Here is an 18349-nt window from a genome sequence, read left to right as displayed (position 1 = left end):
ACTATAAACAGCATTTCACCCCCCTTCCCTCAGTCCAAAGCCAAAACCCAATCCCATCTCTCATTTCGACACCAGTCCTTCAGCCTTCACGAACGCCTCCACCACCTCCAACGAGTCCTTTGTGTTATAGGCCACCCTCCACTTCGCTGAGTAAACCACGCCGAACCTCACGCCATTACTGTAAAGTGCCGCCTTCACCCGGCCAAAGGCCGCCTGCCTTTGCGCCAGCTCCACGGTTAAGTCCTGGTACATACGAATACAAACTTCTTCCTACCTCACTTCGCACCTTTGTTTTGCCCAAATCAGGACCTTCTCATTAACGTGGTATTTATGAAAATAAATTATGTCCGTCCATCCTTGGCAGCTCATTTGTCTTCGGCTTGGGCCTGAGTGACTGATGAGCCCTGTCCAGTTCATATCCGGAGGGTTCTGCCCCCTCACCCAAGAACTCCGCCAACAACTTTGCAAAGTACTCAGTTGGCCTCTGGCCCTCCACCCCCTCAGGCAAGCCCAAAATTCTTAAATTCTGCCACCTTGAACTATTCTCCAGGTCCTCCACATTGGTTCCCAATCATTTGTTGGCTTCCACCACTCTCCACAGCTCCTCACCCATCGAGATGAACTGTTCATTTTGTTGTGACAGAGCTTCCTCCACCCTCTTCAACTTCAGCTGTACCTCGGCTGATGTCTTCAACACCGCTGCCTTCACCGGGGTCAATGCTTCCCCCACTAGCCCCTTCATCGCTACTATCATGTCTTTACGCATCACCTCCATATGCTTGGCAAACTGATTTTCAAACTCTCCAGCCATCACCTCGGTCAAAGTCTCTACTGCAAAGAGCGTGGCCCCACCCAGCAACCCAATCTCCGCCACCTTTCCTGCAGCCGGCTGACCAGTTTGCTCGACGGCAAACATTCACTCACCCCCGTTCTCCCCGATGACTTTATTCTGTTTCTTCGACATTCCCCGCCTTCCTTCTGTCTTCCTGCACCAGCTCATCAAAAAACTGCCCCTGGGACCGGGCATTAAATTCCCAAAAAACAGAGCCATGAGCAGGAGCCACCCAACGTGCTACTTCCACCTACATGCCGTCACCGGAGGTCCCCCCATTAGGGGACATCATTGACTGAGAATATGGTTGGTTTTAGTCTAATTATCTAATTAGGGAGTTAGCCGGCCAACATAGCCTTCTCCCAATACTGATCTCCCTCAGACGTCTCAATTGCCGCACATTGCCTCATGTGCGAGGTTGGGAATTATACAATTGAAGGTTGTGTATATGGTGCACCTCACTAAAGGAAGGATGAGCCAGCTGTTTGAGGGGGTGGAAGATGTCTGTGAGTGGTGTGGGAGGGGCCCCGCAAACCATGTTTTGGTCCTGCCCGAAGCTGGAAAGGTATTGGAGGGGGGTACTTAACATCATCTCGGAGGTGCCGCATGTGGAGTTGGAGCCGGGTCACCTGGAGGCCATTTGTGGGGTGTCGGACCGGCCCAGGTTGTAGGATGGTGCAGGGGCAGATGTTTTACCATTGCATCGCTGATTGCTCGTAGGCGGGTTCTGTTGGGATGGAGGTCAGCTTCTCCGCCCTGTGCCTCGGCGTGGTGGGGAGACCTGCTGGAATTCTGGAGAAGGTGAAGTTTGAGTTAAGGCGGGGTTCTACAATTCATGGGATTTCTGTATCATGCAATTTCGGGAGTTGGTTGACGTTGAAAGCGAAGGGGGGGGGGGGAGGGAAGGGGGGGCTTGTTTGTTGTTTGTTTTACTTGCAAATTTTAGGTTGTATAATGGTGGGGTTGCTTTGTTGTTGTTTTCCTGTTTTTATTCTGTTTATATGGCAAAAATGATGAAATACGGCGAATAAAAATGATATCCCCTAATAATCAAAGCTGGATGGCATTTCCAGATGAAGAACGGTCCGTTTGGCAAGAAACTGGGGTATGGTTTGTTACCCTTGAAACTAATGTAGATCTTTGGGAGATTTGAAAGCATTTGAAAACAAAAGGAGTAAGGCAGTGGCTGATGTTCTCCTGAAACACAGCCTTTCACTGTCTAATAAGAAGGTGACTCTTCAAAATGTCACCCAAACAATGCTCTTTGTAAGTAGATGGTGTCAACCAATCAAACTGTCTGCCATGTTCAAGTGAGCAGAAGGAAATCGAAGTTGTGCTCTGCAAATTTTAGCAGCTGTTTTGGAGACCTCAATCAGCTGTTCATTCCCACATTAACCTGAGGAGGGCAGCATTAACATTTGAATTTAAAAACAACTTCTGCAAACATTTGCAAACGTTTTGGTAAAATCATCAACCCTTTTCAGTTTTTATTTGTTGTGAAAACTTTTTGCCATGGAAATTAACACCTTTGCTCTCAAGTGGCATGGTGGCACAATGGTTAGCACTGCTGCTTCACAGCACCAGGGACCTGGGTTCAATTATGGCTTTGGGTAACTGTGGAGTTTGCACATTCTCCTGTTGTGTGTTCCTGTTTCTCCCCACAATCCAAAAATGTGCAGTTAGATGGATTGGCCATGATAAATGGCCCCTTAGTGTTCAGACATGCACAGGTTAGGTGGGGTTACAGGAATCGGGCTGGGAACTGGGCCTAGGTAGGGTGCTCTTTCAGGGGGTCGGTGCAGACATGATTGGCTGATGATCTCCTGCACTGGAGGGAAACATAAGTGGGATTAGAAGGAGTGCCCTCTGGGCCTCACAGGAAGCTTTGGATTCCCCTTGCTCCCTGTTTCCCAATTGTTTCCACAGCTCCACTGACTGGACAGTTGGAACCATTCCCACAAATCACCAGCTGTGGCCTCCTGCTATTGAATTCCTGCTTCTGTCTGCTAGCCGGATGGTGGATTTGGCTGGGTTAGGGCAGAAGATTGAAAAATGTTCTGAATATCAGGCCCAGTCATTACAGGTATATTGGCCAACCTCCATGTTCCTGGATGCACTACTCAATTTAGGACTTTTGTGTACTATACTTAATCTCCTTTCAAAATTATGATCGAGAGTAGCCTGATGAAGTGGTAATTAGTCAGGTTGGATTTGTCCTGCTTTTTGTGTACAGGACATAGCTGAGGAATTTTCCACATTGCCAGTGTTGTAGCTGTACTGGAACAACTTGGCTAAGGGTGTGGCTAGTTCTGGAGCACACATCTTCAGTATTATTGCCAGAATGTTGTCAGTGCCAATAGTACTTGTAGTATCCAGTTATCACTTGGAGTGATTCAAATTGGCTGAAGACAGGCATCTGTGATGTTAGAGACCTCAGGAGGAGGCCACGTTAAGATTATCCACTCAGCACTTCTGGCTGAAGTTTGTCGCAAGTGTTTCAGCCTTGCCTCATGTGCTGGGCTGTCCAGCTTTGAGGATGGGGATATTTGTTGAGCCTTCTTCTCCAATGAGTTGTTTAATTATCCACCACCATTCACGATTCGATGGTGGTGATGGGTTATCTGTGCTGGTCTAACATCGACCGCAACTGGATGCAGTAAAACGAGAAACAGGCTTCCGATACTGGAGATGGTCCAATACTGTTTTATTGAACCTGTTGATTGCTGTACATAATCTGTTGTGGGTTGACACTCTATTTGTGTTGTTCCTTGTGTCTTAATAAAGCTCGTAGTCTCAAAGGTGGAGAAGATGCTTTATTGTGAATTTGTTCTGTCTTCAGAGCTTAACTTACGGCTACCTCAAATGCTGCCTGCCTGTGTCTGTGTCCTGCTACCAGTTCTGTGAAGTGTGTCCTCACTTCCTGTCCCTGTGTATTTATAGCTCTCCCGTGCTCCCTTTCATGCTTGCTCAGTTGTATTGCATCTACACTGATACACAATCACCACATCCCCCCTTTTTTCTTTACATATTTTCTGTACATCGTTAAAGAAAATTGTACAAAACAGTTAGATTACTTATGATATATGTATCTATACAAGTGATGGTACTATTGCATATTTTACAAAGCCAATTTATATTTATGAGTCCAATCTTAATAAAAACATTTACGAGTCCAAACTTGGTGAATTTGTTCACTGAGTTTTTTCTTTTTTTTGGTGTTGACTTGGTGATATTGATATTGCAACTCCGTTGTGAATGTTGTCGGTGTTCTTGTTATTTTAAGTAACCAATACGTCATCCCATGGTGTTTGCATGGTTGAACCACTGATGTTGACTGACATGGACTTTTTCCTGTGCTTGTGGTATCGATTTAGTATGTCATCTGCCTTGAAAGCTGGTGTGCTTGCTTGTTCTGGAGCAGATGTGAGTTTGTGTGATTTGTTGTCATCCCATGGCATGTTTGTAGACTTGTCATTGCTTTGCTGTGTGCTGTGGCATTGTCCTTCATGTGCAGAGTTGTACCATTTTGTACAAGTTGTTGTTTCATTGCTGTTGTTTCTGTCGTTCCTGTCTTTGTTGTTTTCGTTGCTGTTCTTGTTGCTGTTTTTGTCGTTTCTGTCTTCGTTGTTGTCGCTATCTTTGTTATGCTTCTTGTTGGTTTTGTTGTTCTTCTTGTAGTTTTTGTCGTTGTGCTTGTAGTTTTTGTTGGTGCTGTTGTTCTTGTTTCTGCAGTGCTTCTTGTGATTTTTGTTGTTCTTACCACACTTCATGTTGCTTTTGTTCTTGCTGTTGTTGTTCTCGTTTCTGCTGTGCTTCTTGTGGCTTTTGTTTTTCTTGTTATGCTCAATGAGTGTCCCGTGTGGATAATTTGAGTCATTGTCACAGTTATTGGTGCGAGTGTCCTTTGTGGAATCTGTTACATTGAATGTTTCGCCTCGAGAATGGTGAGAATGATCTGATGTTGCATTGATGCTGGTGACATCAGTCATTTGTGGTGGATTTGATTCGTCGTCTTTGCTTTCTTGGTGCTCCTCTTTTGGAGTCAAATTCTTCACGATTTCATTTGACGCGGTCTCTCTGGACTCTTGGTGCTCCTCTTCCGGAGTCACAATCTTCATGATTTCAATTGACATGGTCTCTCTGGACTCTTGGCGCTCCTTTTCTGGAGTCAAAATCTTCATGGTTTCTGTTGATGTGGTCTCACTGGACTCTTGGTGCTCCTCTTCTGGAGTCAAAATCTGGATGGTTTCTTTTGGCGTAGTCTCTCTGGACTCTTGGGTGGCCCGACTCTGTGCTTCTGTACAGACAAGCTGAGAACTGTCAGTCTCGCTGTGATCCTGTACCTCCTGTATGTCGAGTGTGATCACCTTGTCACTGTTTTTGCATGCAGTGGGTAGATGTACATTGTCTTCTTCTTGATTATGCGAGCTTGGTAGACTTTCATGGTCTGCTTGCGGTTGCTCAGATACGGCGGGTTGATCTTCATGGTCTTGTTCATGCATGGTGTTTGCCAGGGAGTGTTTGCTTGCTTCCCTTTTGGAGTCTTTCATCACTCTCACTGTGGAGCCTGTCATCGCTCTCTGTGTGGAGTCTTTCTGTGCTCTCTGTGTGGCGTTGTCTTCGTCTTGGGTATTGCTATCATCCAATGTATCGACGATCTGCCATGGCACCATGGTGTTGGATTCATCTACCACAAGTAGATTCGTGTTGAGCTTTGCGACCGTGTCGCTGATGCTGTGATCAGCATATCCGAATAACTCAGCCATGTGTGAGTAGTATTCTTCGAAAAACAAATCATCTTTTTTTGTTTCGGATTTCTTTTTGTTCTCTTCACTTTAGGTGGTGCAGACTGCTTTTTCCAGGGTGTTGTGAGAGTTATTGTCAACCGGGGCCTCACGGTAGCATGGTGGTTAGCATCAATGCTTCACAGCTCCAGGGTCCCAGGTTCGATTCCCGGCTGGGTCACTGTCTGTGCGGAGTCTGCACGTCCTCCCCGTGTGTGCATGGGTTTCCTCCGGGTGCTCCGGTTTCCTCCCACAGTCCAAAGATGTGCGGGTTAGGTGGATTGGCCATGCTAAATTGCCCGTAGTGTAAGGTTAATGGGGGGATTGTTGGGTTACGGGTATACGGGTTACGTGGGTTAAGTAGGGTGATCATTGCTCGGCACAACATTGAGGGCCGAAGGGCCTGTTCTGTGCTGTACTGTTCTATGTTCTATGTTCTATGCTGGTTTAAGTTAAGGTGTTTTTCTGTGTTCTGAGGCAAGAAAATTTGGTTTTACAGCTTTAAGTATCTTGTTTTCAATTTTCTGGCATTTCCCTTTTAAGTAGGCGTGGTCCGGATCCTCAGACGTCATGACGCTTGTGACGCCATGCATAGGAATCGATTGCGCATGCGCAAATCGGCCTTCCTCTACTGTGCGGTTTTGTGTCCACTGCGCATGCGCGGCTTGCGCATGCACATAACGATCCGCGAGCAAAACGTTTTGAGACTGCGCATGCGCATAACGATCAGCAACACAAACCTTTTAAAACTGCGCATGCACGGCTTCTGTTTCTTGCCATGCGCAGACGCAGATTTTCGTCCGTTGTGGCCCCGAGACTGTAAAATGTGCTCCGACGCCATTTTATCGCGTATTTCAGCGTTTTTTCTTTCTGTAAGTTGTAAGTTACCTTTTCCTTTCAATCTGTACTGGATTTCAGTGTTTTGGCTTTGTGAATAATTCAAGTTATTCTTTTTGATCTGTACTTTTCACTCGCGATTTCTTGACTGATCCCTTTTTGCTTTGATAGTAATAGTTTGAGTTTTGCATCACTCAGTCTCTGTGCAGTTTGGCCTCTGAGCATACCGTGTTGTTCAAATTCCATACAGTACTCTTCAAATTTTTTTAGTATTATTTGTAAGTTGTTGCTGTCTTCATCTTTTGAGTATTTAAATCCATTATATACTTTCCTAGCTTCATGTCCTGCGATGAGCATTGCTATTTTAATTTTGTCTGAGGCTGCTGCTACATCATTAGCTATGATATAAAAATCGAACATTTGTTTAAATATTTTCCAGACATTTCTTACATTGCCTGTCATGTCCAGCTGAGGTGGGGTTCCAAGTTACATCCTCGAATAAGCGATGTCGTCCCAAGTCGAATGTCCAGTAGGAGTTTTTCTTGCCATTTTGGTCTTTCTGTATCTGCAGCTGAGTTGTCTTGTAGTAAGCGTCTGAAGTTACTCCTTGGTACCATGTGTTGTTCCTTGTGTCTTAATAAAGCTTGTAGCCTCAGAGGTGGAGAAGATGCTTTATTGTGAATTAGTTCTGTCTTCAGAGCTTAACTTACGGCTACCTCAAATGCTGCCTGCCTGTGGCTGTGTCTTGCTACCAGTTCTGTGAAGTGTGTCCTCACTTCCTGTCCCTTTGTATTCATAGCTCTCCCATGCTCCCTCTAGTGCTTGCTCAGTTGTATTGCATCTACACTGATACACAATCACCACACTATTAACCTAACTGATAACCTCCTACTGGCTTGACCAGACTACCTCTCTATCACATGGTGATGATGTTCATTGGCCTGTGCACTGCGACTATCTCCCTAGTCGTGTCCTGTGAGAGAGGGAGAGCCTTAATGCCCTGTGGGTTTTATAGTGGTGGTGTCCTGTCTGGTGATTGGTTGTTCTGTGTCGTGTGTGTTCATTGGTTATTCTGTGTGTCAATCACTGCCTATCTGCATCTCATGATATACATGAGTGGATATTATCACCACACTATTAACCTAACTGATAACCTCCTACTGGCTTAACCAGACTACCTCTCTATCACATGGTGATGATGTTCATTGGCCTGTGCACTGCGACTATCTCCCTAGCCGTGTCCTGTGAGAGAGGGAGAGCCTTAATGCCCTGTGGGCTTTATAGTGGTGGTGTCCTGTCTGGTGATTGGTTGTCTGTGTCGTGTGTGTTCATTGGTTATCCTGTGTGTCAATCACTGCCTATCTGCATCTCATGATATACATGAGTGGATATTATGACAGGTGGTACTGCAGAGCTTAGTTGGATCTGATCTTTCGGTTCTTGGATCACATAGCTTTGTCTATTACTTGCTGCTTATGCTGGTTAGCATGCAAGTCATTCTGTTCTGTAGGTTCATCAGGTTGTCACCTCATTTTTAAGTATCCCTGATGCCTTTCCTGGCATCCTCATCTTCCCTCGTTATTGAGCCACGGTTGATCCCCGGCCTGATGGTATTAGCAGATTGGGGGATATATTGGGACATAAGGTTATAGATTGTGGTTGACTACAATCCTGTTGCCACTGATGGCCACAGTGCCTTATCGATGCTAAGATCTGTCTTCCTCAATCTGTTCGAAAGCTATCCCATTTAGCACGGTGGTAGTGCCACATAACATCCTTCATGTGAAGATGGTCTTCGTCTCCACAAGGACTGTGCGATGGACATTCCTACTGATACTATCATGGACAGATGCATCTGTGACAGGTAGATTGGGGAGCATGAGGTCAGGTAGATTTTTCCCACTTGTTGGTTCCCTCACTACCTGCCACAGACCCAGTCCAGCAGCTATGTCCATTAGGACTCTGTCAGTAATGGTTCTACTGAGCCACTCTTGGTGATAGACATTGAAGTCCCCCAGCCAGGATACATTCTGTGCCCTAGTCACCCTCAGTACTTTCTCCAAGTGATGTTCAACATGGTTACTGATACATCAGCTGAGGGGGAATATAATCAGTAACCAGCAGGAGGTTTTCTTGCCCACGTTTAACTTGATGCCATGAGACTTCATGGGCCCAGAGTCAATGTTGAGAACTCCCAGGCCAAATCACTTCCAACTGTCTACTACTGTGCCGCCCGCCACCTCTGGAGTGTTTGCCCTGATGGTGAGGCAGGACACATGCAGGAATGGCGATGGTGGTGTCTGGGACATTGTCTGTAAGGTCTTATTCCGCGAGTATACATCCGGCTGTTGCTTGACTAGTCTGTGGGACAGCTCTCACAATTTTGGCACAAGCCATCAGATGTTAATGTTGAGGATTTTGCAGGGTTGACAAGACTGAGTTTGCCATTGTTGTTTCCAGTGCCTAGGTTGATTCGGGGTCATCGTCTTGTTACATTTCTTTTTGCAGACTTTGTAGCAGTTTGATACAACTGAGTGGCTTGCTCGGCAATTTCAGAGGATATTTGAGAATCAGCCACATTGCTGTGGGTCTGAAGTTACACGTCGCCAGACCAGGTAAGGATGGCAGATTTCCTTCCCTAAAGGGCATTAGTGAACCACTAATTTTCATGGTCACTATTACGGAGTCTCGCTTTTAATTCCAGATTTATTTAATTGAATTTCGGTTTTGCCAACTGACACGGTGGGATTGGAACCTGTGTCCCAAGAGCATTACGCTGGAGGCTTCTGCATTAACAGTCTGCTGACATTACCACTATGTCACCGCCTTACAATAAGAAAGAGAAGGTAGCAATGAATAGGAAATAAAGCCTTGCTTTCAGCATGCAATTAAAATGGAATATACAAAAAATTGTTCTGAGCTTCCTAACTACTTAAAATGCTCATAAATGAATTGGTATTTTTGTAATAATACCAAATAATTTCACATCAACGAAAACAAAAACTTGCATTTATATAATGACCTCAATATAATAAAGTCTTTTCACAGGAGCACTATCAAAAAAAATTGATACCAATAGACGTGGTCAGTTAATGAATATTTGAGAGATAAACAGCATTCCAAAAGAACCAAACTAATTAAGTAGAGGGGTCAAGACATGGCAGATAGATATTACTGCAAATAGATATACGGTCATGCATTTTGGAACAGGAAATTAAACTCATGTGCATATTGTTAAAAATTAATTTCAACATTAGATAACAACCATCAGCTACTTGTAGTCAAAGGACCACAGTTGTGTGTATGTGTGTTTTGCGTGTGTGTGTTTTGTGTGTTTAAAGCTCAGGTGACCTGAGAAGGTAAATCCAAACGGTGATTTTTTTTTTAGTCAAAAGAAAAGGCTGCAACACGACATACAGCGTAAAGGTCCCAAACGGGATGACCCATCATGCTGGGCCCAAATCGGGAGGGCTTCTACAAGCTGATCCTGTGAGCGCCAGCTGATAGAACGTCGCTCATTAGCAGGGACACTTGTATTCCATGAGCACCAGGGGGAGATCAATCGGCTCGGTCCTGTGGATCTTGTGAGGGTTATTGTATCCCCCCCCCCCCCCAAAGTCCCTCTGTCGCTGGATGCGGAGGGGGTCTCATTCGCCGCTTTGCCCGTGGTTGTGCTTCTGATGGCTGTGGGCTGGAGTGGGGGTGGGTGCATGTAGCATGGTAGAGAGCGTGGATTACACGCCAAACTTCAGACGTTTGTCTCTGACCATATTGTCCTCCAAAAATATTGAGGATTCTGTATCCGTATCTGATGCTGAGTCTTCCATCTCCTGCTGAGCTGGGCCCAGGTCCCTGGAGAGTTATGTTCCTTGACTAACTGATGGTTGGTAAGTGAGGCAGGGTGGGGAGGGGAGGGGGGTGGGGGGCGGCGGGTGGGGGGTCGAGGGATCGATTAATCTGGCGGGCTACCTCTGGAGTGGGCCCCATGATCTTGAGGTGGTCCACATGCTTGCATACGCTCTGTTTTCTGGTCTTGACCGTATAGCTGATTGGCCTTGTTTTCTCTACTATGGTCCCCGATATCCATTGGGCGCCATTCCCAAAATTCCAAACATAGACTGCGTCCTGTGGTTTGAATCCTCTGTCCTGTGGTGGTCTTCCGGTAGTCACGATAGCTCTTCAGGAGGCCTTGTTTCTTTTCCATCTTCTCACCAAGTTTGGAAATGTCAAACTTAGATGGGTAGGGATCTATTGACCCATCCGTAGCTCCGCCAGGGCTACCCCAGTTGTAAATCGTGGTGTGATTCGATAATTAAATAAAAAGGTGCCAGTTTTATTTCAACTGATTCTGTAATTTGTTTTTTCAAGCTCGCTTAAAGATTTGCACTGTTCACTCAGCCAGACAGTTTGACGAAGGGTGATATGGGGCGGTTCGAATGTGCTTCACCCCATAAGTTTGCATAAGCCGCTGAAATTCTTCACTTGTGAATGGGTTATTATTAATGAACAGCACCTCTGGAATCCTGTGAGTGTTGAAAGATTTGCATAGCTTCACTATGATGACTTGCGAAGTAGTGGAAGGCATCCGGTGTTCATCCATCGACTTTGAGTGGGCATCGATCAGAAGCAGAAACATTAACCCCAGGAAGGGACTGGCGAAGCTGGCATGCAAATGCACCCCAGGTAGGATTACCTCCAATTTTCACAGTAACTCATTGCAGTGTTGATGTACGCCTACTTGCAACACGAATAAAGATTATTATAAATGCACCTGCAGGTGCTGGTATGCTCGCCGACAACCTCTCATGCAGTCCCTGGGCTCTGCAACTTAGTCCCCACAATCGGTGGGGCAGTCCTTCCAGAAGCCTGAAACCCGTCTGGATGGCCAGCTAGTCCCTGGGATCGGGCCTTCCTCCAACCGCCTGCCCCCTTAGGAGGTTCCTACCTCCATCTGCCTGTACCGGAGTATCGGTGTGGTGTGCACTGGACAGTATCCCTGGAGTCTCTTCACTAAAGGCCCAACCGAGGTGAGTATCTCTGGGATGGCCGAGAGTTTTGGAGACAGCTGTGACGGGAAGTCAGTGTCAACCCCAGACTCGAGCTCCGGGATGTCCCGTGATGCGGGCCGATGGCTTCCGTCCGTGTCGGTCTCATCTTCACAGTTGGTCGACACCTGGGGTTCTAGCTGTGCCTGGGGTCGGGGGTCACCAGAAGGGGCCCACCCCATCACCAGCAGCTCTTTCTGATCACAAGACAAGATGCATGGCTGCATCGCGGGCCGGGGGAGAGTGGGGGCGGTGGGAGTATTTTGGGGAGGGTTGGTGATGGGGAGGGGAGAAGGGTGACACACGTGCCATGGGGCCTAATGCCAACATCTGCCCCGGTGACAGCCCTTTCTCGGGCCTGCCGATTACGTCCTCTGCTCTGTTGTGGCGAGGGGCCACAGGTCTGACGGTCCCTCTAAAGTCTTCTCCTTGCGTCCTGGCGGCTGTGTGCAGCCTTCTCCTGGGGGCGGGCTGGGGGAACAGAAAGCGCACAGTGTTAGACAATGTGATGCATGTAGCTGGTGGCTCCAGTGGCTAGGGCACCCAACCATAGTAGCAGGTATGGGTGCTGGCATGTAGTGCAGGTTAGAGATTTGGCAACCCTCCAGGTGGGGGTGGGTAGGCTTACGGGTGAGTGGGATGGGGGGTAGTGCCAGAGGCACAGTGCTGCCTACTCACCCTGGCTGCCTGAGGAGGTTGTGCAGATTTTTCTGGCAGGAGCGAGGCTGATGGAGGGAGCATCTGATGCTCTTGGCAATCGGCACACTGCTGTACCAACTGCTCCTTGTTGCCATCAAGTTCTGGCCACCACACGTAGCTCCTGGCGAACATATTCATTTTGCAAACCAACTGTGCAGGTTCTGCATGATGGTTTTCCAGTCTTGCCTCGGGACAATAACGTGGGCTCCCCACAGGAGGATGCCCTTCTCTATGCTGAACTCCTGTTGCTTTGTTGTGAAGGCTCGTAACTCTTCTGCATGTTCCCTTCGCAGTTCCCAATGTAGGATGATGTGGCACAGTTTTGTCAACGTGGAGTCCTTTTGGTCCCTGTACGAATTTGTGAGGCCGTGACCGATAACGTGTTCATGAAATTTCTCTGGCTTCCGGCCAATAAGGTCGCGGGAGGGGGGTCCCAATACCCAGTGGCTTTCTTCATGTGTGCCAAACAGGACACCTGCCCCCAGGTGTCCATTGCCATGGTGTTACTTACATGTGGCCTGTTGCCATTTAAGGGAACAGTAGAAACTCTAGGTGACGGAAAGTCTGGCTCGATCTGAGTTGTGGACAATAGAACTGTGCATTTCAATGGGGTACGATGATCTCCTGCTGGGTCTCTGTAGAGTGTGATGATCTTTGATGTGTGAATGATAGAACAGACCCAGACATGTTCTGACAGCTGGTCTGTTGGTTTTGTATTTGACTTTGGTCAAGTCTGAATTCCAGCAGCCTGCCTGAGGTTTGACTGCGGTATGATTTTAAAATGCCCAATTCTTTAATTTAGTATATCCAATTTAATCCGATGAATTCTTCAATTTAAATACCCAATTTTAATCGGGCCTAAATCTAAGCCTTGCTAGGCTACTGCACTGTCAACAACAATGCTCATCACTGTCCTGGCCGATGCTATTGGTGGTTTCATTTTATCCACTTTGAAAAGGCGAAATGGGTGATTTTCGAAAAATTATCCGTGATTATCGAAAAGTTCCATCCATAGATGTATTGGTGAAATGTTTTGACTGCAAAAATCACGCCCCATCCTTCCTTTTCAATTTGAACGTAGCAACGCTCAGAGTCCACCAGAGTTCTTGATGCGAAGGCTGTCGGCCGCTCTGTCCCATCATCCCACCTATGGAACGACACTGCTCCAATGGCATTACCAGTGAGGATAAGTGGTTTTGACTGGTCATAATGTGTCAGTAGTCTGGAGGATAGTAACTGGTGCTTTACTCTGGCAAATGCTTCTTCTTGTGGCGCCTTCTATGCCCATTTTTGGTGTTTCTTTAGGAGCGTGTGCAGACGCACATTATGGTAGCCAAACTTGGAATAAATATTCCCGAATAATTGACGAGCCTTAGGAACAACCTTACTGTGTTGTGCTCTCGGATGTCGAGGCCAGTTGATGGCTTGGACTTTCTCCTCTACTGGGTGCAACCTGTCTTTGTCAACCTGGTATCTCAAGTTTAAAACTTCTGTTGACTGAAATACTCATTTGCCTCTCTTCAGGCAGACGCCTACTTCTAAGAATTGATGAAGGACTTTTAGATTGTCCAGGTGTTCTTTCTCGGTGGCTCCTGTAATGAGTACATCATCCAGCTAGACAGCCACCATGGGAACCCTTGACGAATGTCTTCAATTACCTGCTGGAAAATTGCGCATGTTGATGACACCCTGAATGGGAGCTGGGTGCACTTGTACAATCCCTTGTGGGTATTAATGGTGATGTGTTTTCTGGATGCTGTGTCAAACTCCAGCTGGAGATACGCGTGGCTCATGTCCAGCTTTGTTAAAGAATGGCCCCCAGCCAACCGTGTATAGTTCTTGCACGCGTGGCACAGGAGAAAGTGCCCATAAAGATGGGATTTTTATTACAGGGGATGGGGCAGGCTTCAGTCTGGCCAGCTAACCTCGGAAAGAGTTCAGAGGCAGCCATGTACAGGGGCTGCCGGGTGTTAGGGCGCGTTGTGAATAAGGACAGCTTCTGTGTTTTGTTGCACCGCCTCTATTATTTAAAATATATATATTTTTATTAAGCTTTTGTCATGAGGACTCTAGGTCTGTGGAGGACTCTGGGGTCTGTACTCATTGGAATTTAGAAGGATGAGGAGGGATCTTATTGAAAATTACAGGATACTGAGAGGCGTGGATAGAGTGGACGTGGAGAGGATGTTTCCAGTAGTAGGAAAAAGTAGTAGAACCCGAGGGCACAGCCTCAGACTGAAGGGACAATCCTTTAAAACTGAGATGAGGTGGAATTTCTTCAGCCAGAGGGTGGTGAATCTGTGAACTCTTTGCCGCAAAAGACTGTGGGGGCCAAATCACTGAGTGCCTTTAACACAGAGATAGCTAGGTTCTTGATTAATAAGGGGATCAGGGGTTATGAGGAGAAGGCAGGAGAATGGTGATGAGAAATAATCAGCCATAATTGAATGGTGTAGCAGACTCGATGGGCTGAATGGCCTAATTCTGCTCCAATGTCTTTGGTCATTTTATACAAAAATACAAACAACAAGTGCCCGTAAACCAAAAAAAAATAAACTAATCTTTGCAACCCCCACTCTCGAACAGAACGCCCTCCATGTATTCTCTCACTCCCCATGTACTCCCTCAGCCCCTCTACCCCCTCTCGCAGCTAACAGTGACCAATGCCTTGAAATATAGTATAAACGGTTGCCATCTTCGGTACAACCATTCAGTTGACCCCTTCACAGTGTATTTGACCTTCTTAAGATACAAAAACTCCATTAAGTCCCCTAGCCACGAGCCTGCGGATTGGAGCCGAGTCCCAGCCCCGGAGCCCCGCGTCCCTCCCCAAGCCGCCGCTCAGTCCCTTCCGGTCCCGTTCTGCAGAAACCCGCTCCCGCCGTCTGGAACCGCAGCAGCCATGTTCATCACCTGCTCTGAGTATGACCGGGGTGTCAATACATTCTCTCCAGAAGGCTGATTGTTCCAAGTTGAATATGCCATTGAGGCCATTAAGCTAGGCTGCACAGCAATCGGAATCCAGACTACAGAAGGTGTTGTTCTTGCAGTTGAAAAGAGAATCACTTCACCCCTGATGGAACCCAATAGCATTGAGAAAATTGTTGAAATTGATGCCCACATATGTTGTGTAATGAGTGGGTTAATAGCTGATGCCAAAACTTTGATTGACAAAGCAAGGGTTGAAACGCAGAATCATTGGTTTACCTATAATGAAAATATGACCATGGAGAATGTGACGCAGGCAGTTTCTAAACTGGCTTTGCAGTTTGGCGAAGAAGATGCAGATCCTGGTGCAATGAGCCGACCATTTGGTGTGGCTTTGCTGTTTGGAGGAATTGATGAAAAAGGACCACAGATGTATCATATGGATCCATCTGGGACCTTTGTACAGTGTGATGCAAGAGCGATTGGTTCTGCTTCTGAGGGTGCCCAGAGCTCTCTCCAGGAGGTTTATCGTAAGTCAATGACATTAGAAGAGGCAAAAAATGCAGCTCTCACCATCCTGAAACAAGTAATGGAAGAAAAACTGAATGCTACTAATATTGAGCTCGCAACAATGGAACCTTCGAAAGTATTTCATATGTACACAAAGGAAGAGCTGGAAGAAGAAATTAAGAAACTGCAAACATGAATATCGACACGACACTGCTTCCTGGAGTTTGATTCGGAGCACAATCAAAGTTCCATGCTCACTTGAAGATTTTGTTCATGAAATAAAACTTATTGTAGGAAAGAAATTCCAGAAAACATTTTTCTTTATGTATTACAGATTACATCAGTCTTATCTTAAGGATTTGAAATGGTCTCTGTACATAGTAAGAAGTCTTACAACACCAGGTTAAAGTCCAACAGGTTTGTTTCAAACACGAGCTTTCGGAGCACGGCTCCTTCTTCAGGTGAAGAAGGAGCCGTGCTCCGAAAGCTCGTGTTTGAAACAAACCTGTTGGACTTTAACCTGGTGTTGTAAGACTTCTTACTGTGCTCACCCCAGTCCAACGCCGGCATCTCCACATCATCTGTACATAGTGCATTGAAAACTTGTTACGAATCAAATAAGGCTAAATAAATTTTGTTACTGATAAAAAAAAGTCCCCTAGCCACACCGAGGCACTATATGGCGTCATTAACCCGCAACTCAGTAGGGTTCACCTCCAAGCAACCAACGAGGCAAAGGAAAGGACATCTGCCCCTGCACCCGTCCGCAGCTCCGGCAAGTCCGAAACCTCAAATGTAGCCAGTAAAGGACAGGGCTCCAGCTTAATGTTCAGGATCGCCAATATGGTGCTAAAAGAGGAGACGCAAAATCCACCAGCTTGGGACAGGACCAGAATATGTGTGCCTGATTAGCGGGCTCCCTCAAGCAGGGCTTGCACCTATCCTCAACCTCCATAAAGTAACGACTCATTGTAGTTTTAGTGAGGTGCGTCCGAAAACATTAACTTGAGCTGGATCAGACTCAGCCTCACGCACGATGGTGTGGAGTTCACCAAAGGGCCTCGCGGCAGCTAGAGTGAGCTGGAGCCCTGTCCTTTACTGGCTACATTTGAGATTTCGGACTTGCCGGAGCTGCGGACGGGTGCAGGGTCAGATGTCCTTGCCTTCGCCTCGTTGGTTGCTCAGAGGTGAACCCTACTGAGTTGCGGGTTAATGACGCCATCTAGCGCCTCGGCGTGGCTAGGGGACTTATTGGAGTTTTTGCATCTGAAGAGGTCAAATACACTACCGGGAATGCCGGGAACATCCGTCTAACAAAATTTCATACCTGGAGGTGCCTACATGAGTTCGAGCCCGAATTTCTCTTTCAATTCTTTCAGGCTGCCAAACTACCCCTCCGAGAATAAATCACTCACTCTCTCCAGCCCCTTCCCCCACCCACACCCCTAACGTACCATCTAACCTTGCCAGCACTGACCCCAGCTTGATATGTTGACGGAGTTGCCTCCATACTTTTAAAAGTGGAGACAAGAACCGGGCTTGAGGAGTACTTTGCCGGAGCAAATGGGAGAAACGCAATCACCAGTGCCCCAAACTGGACACTCTACACGACCCAGACTCCATCTGCACCCAGACAGACCCTGGGTCTCCACACCATCCCAACACTTTCTCTGCGTTGGCAGCCCAGTAATAAAATATCAGATTTGGCAGTGCAAGACCCCCTAACTGTCTCTCCCTCTGTAGGACACCCCTTCGAATCCTTGGGGGTTTTCCCACACATATGAAGCCTGTATAAGCCGCACAACCCCCCAGAAAAATGACTTGGTTAGAAATACCAGAAGACACTGAAATAGGATCAGGAATATTGGCAAAATGTTCATCTCGGATGGATTGAACACTTCTCACTAGGCTGGTGTAATTCAATTAACAGAGTTGTGCCAGGGTGAAAGTTAGCGCCCCCCCCCCCCCCCCCCCCCCCCACCGAGAAAATACTCGTTCTTCTCTAAATTTAACTTGATAAGGGGCTGGATTCTCTGCCAGCGGGATGCTCCGTTTTGCCGGCAGCATGGGGGTTTCCCGACGGCGTGGGGCTGCCCACAATGGAAAACCCCATTGACCAGCTAGCGTAAAGGAGAATCCCGCCGGTGGGGTGAAATAGAAATGTGACGCGGCAGGGCGGAGAACGAAGCCCTCACAGTCAAAGCTCTTCAGTATACTCATTATGTCTCATATAGCTGCCCCTGGATTCTTCAGATATAGCAAAAGATCATCTGCATACAGGGACACTCTTTGTTCCATTCCACCCCTAACTATCGTGCTCCACCAGTTTGAAACCTTCAGGGCAATGGCTCAATGGCTAAAGCGAACAGAAGGGAAGACATAGGGTACTCCTTTTCGTCCCCCTGTGCAACATAAAACACCCTGAACTCATGGTGTTGGTACAAATGCTGGCGGACTCAGCGTCATACAACAAAGGCACCCACGACACCAACCCAGAGCTAAGCCCAAACCTCTCCAATGAGGTACCTGCACCCGACCGACCTCATTGAACGCTTTTTCTGCATCTAACGACATAATTATCTCAGGTCCGGCCCATCTACTGGGGTGAGAGCCACATTCAGCAGTCGCCTCACATTGGATAACAATTTTTGGCCCTTTACAAATCCCGTCTAGTCCTCCCAACTCCCTCTGGGAGACAGGGTTCCAGCCTCCGT

At 47.0% G+C, this 18349-nt stretch overlaps 1 protein-coding gene across 1 annotated transcript; it reads left to right on the top strand.

The window, feature by feature from the left end:
- The first annotated feature begins 15123 nt into the window (after nucleotides 1-15123).
- Nucleotides 15124-15977, top strand: LOC119962868 (proteasome subunit alpha type-5-like). The gene has a single exon (XM_038791077.1). The coding sequence runs from the start codon at nucleotides 15274-15276 to the stop codon at nucleotides 15829-15831; it is 558 nt and encodes a 185-aa protein (XP_038647005.1). The 5' UTR covers nucleotides 15124-15273; the 3' UTR covers nucleotides 15832-15977.
- Nucleotides 15978-18349: the final 2372 nt, after the last annotated feature.

This window comes from Scyliorhinus canicula, chromosome 3 (genome assembly GCF_902713615.1).
Source record: "Scyliorhinus canicula chromosome 3, sScyCan1.1, whole genome shotgun sequence".
In the NCBI taxonomy this organism is placed as follows: Eukaryota; Metazoa; Chordata; class Chondrichthyes; order Carcharhiniformes; family Scyliorhinidae; genus Scyliorhinus; species Scyliorhinus canicula.
Note: the sequence above shows the minus strand (reverse complement) of the source record. Positions and strands in the feature narration are given on the sequence as shown.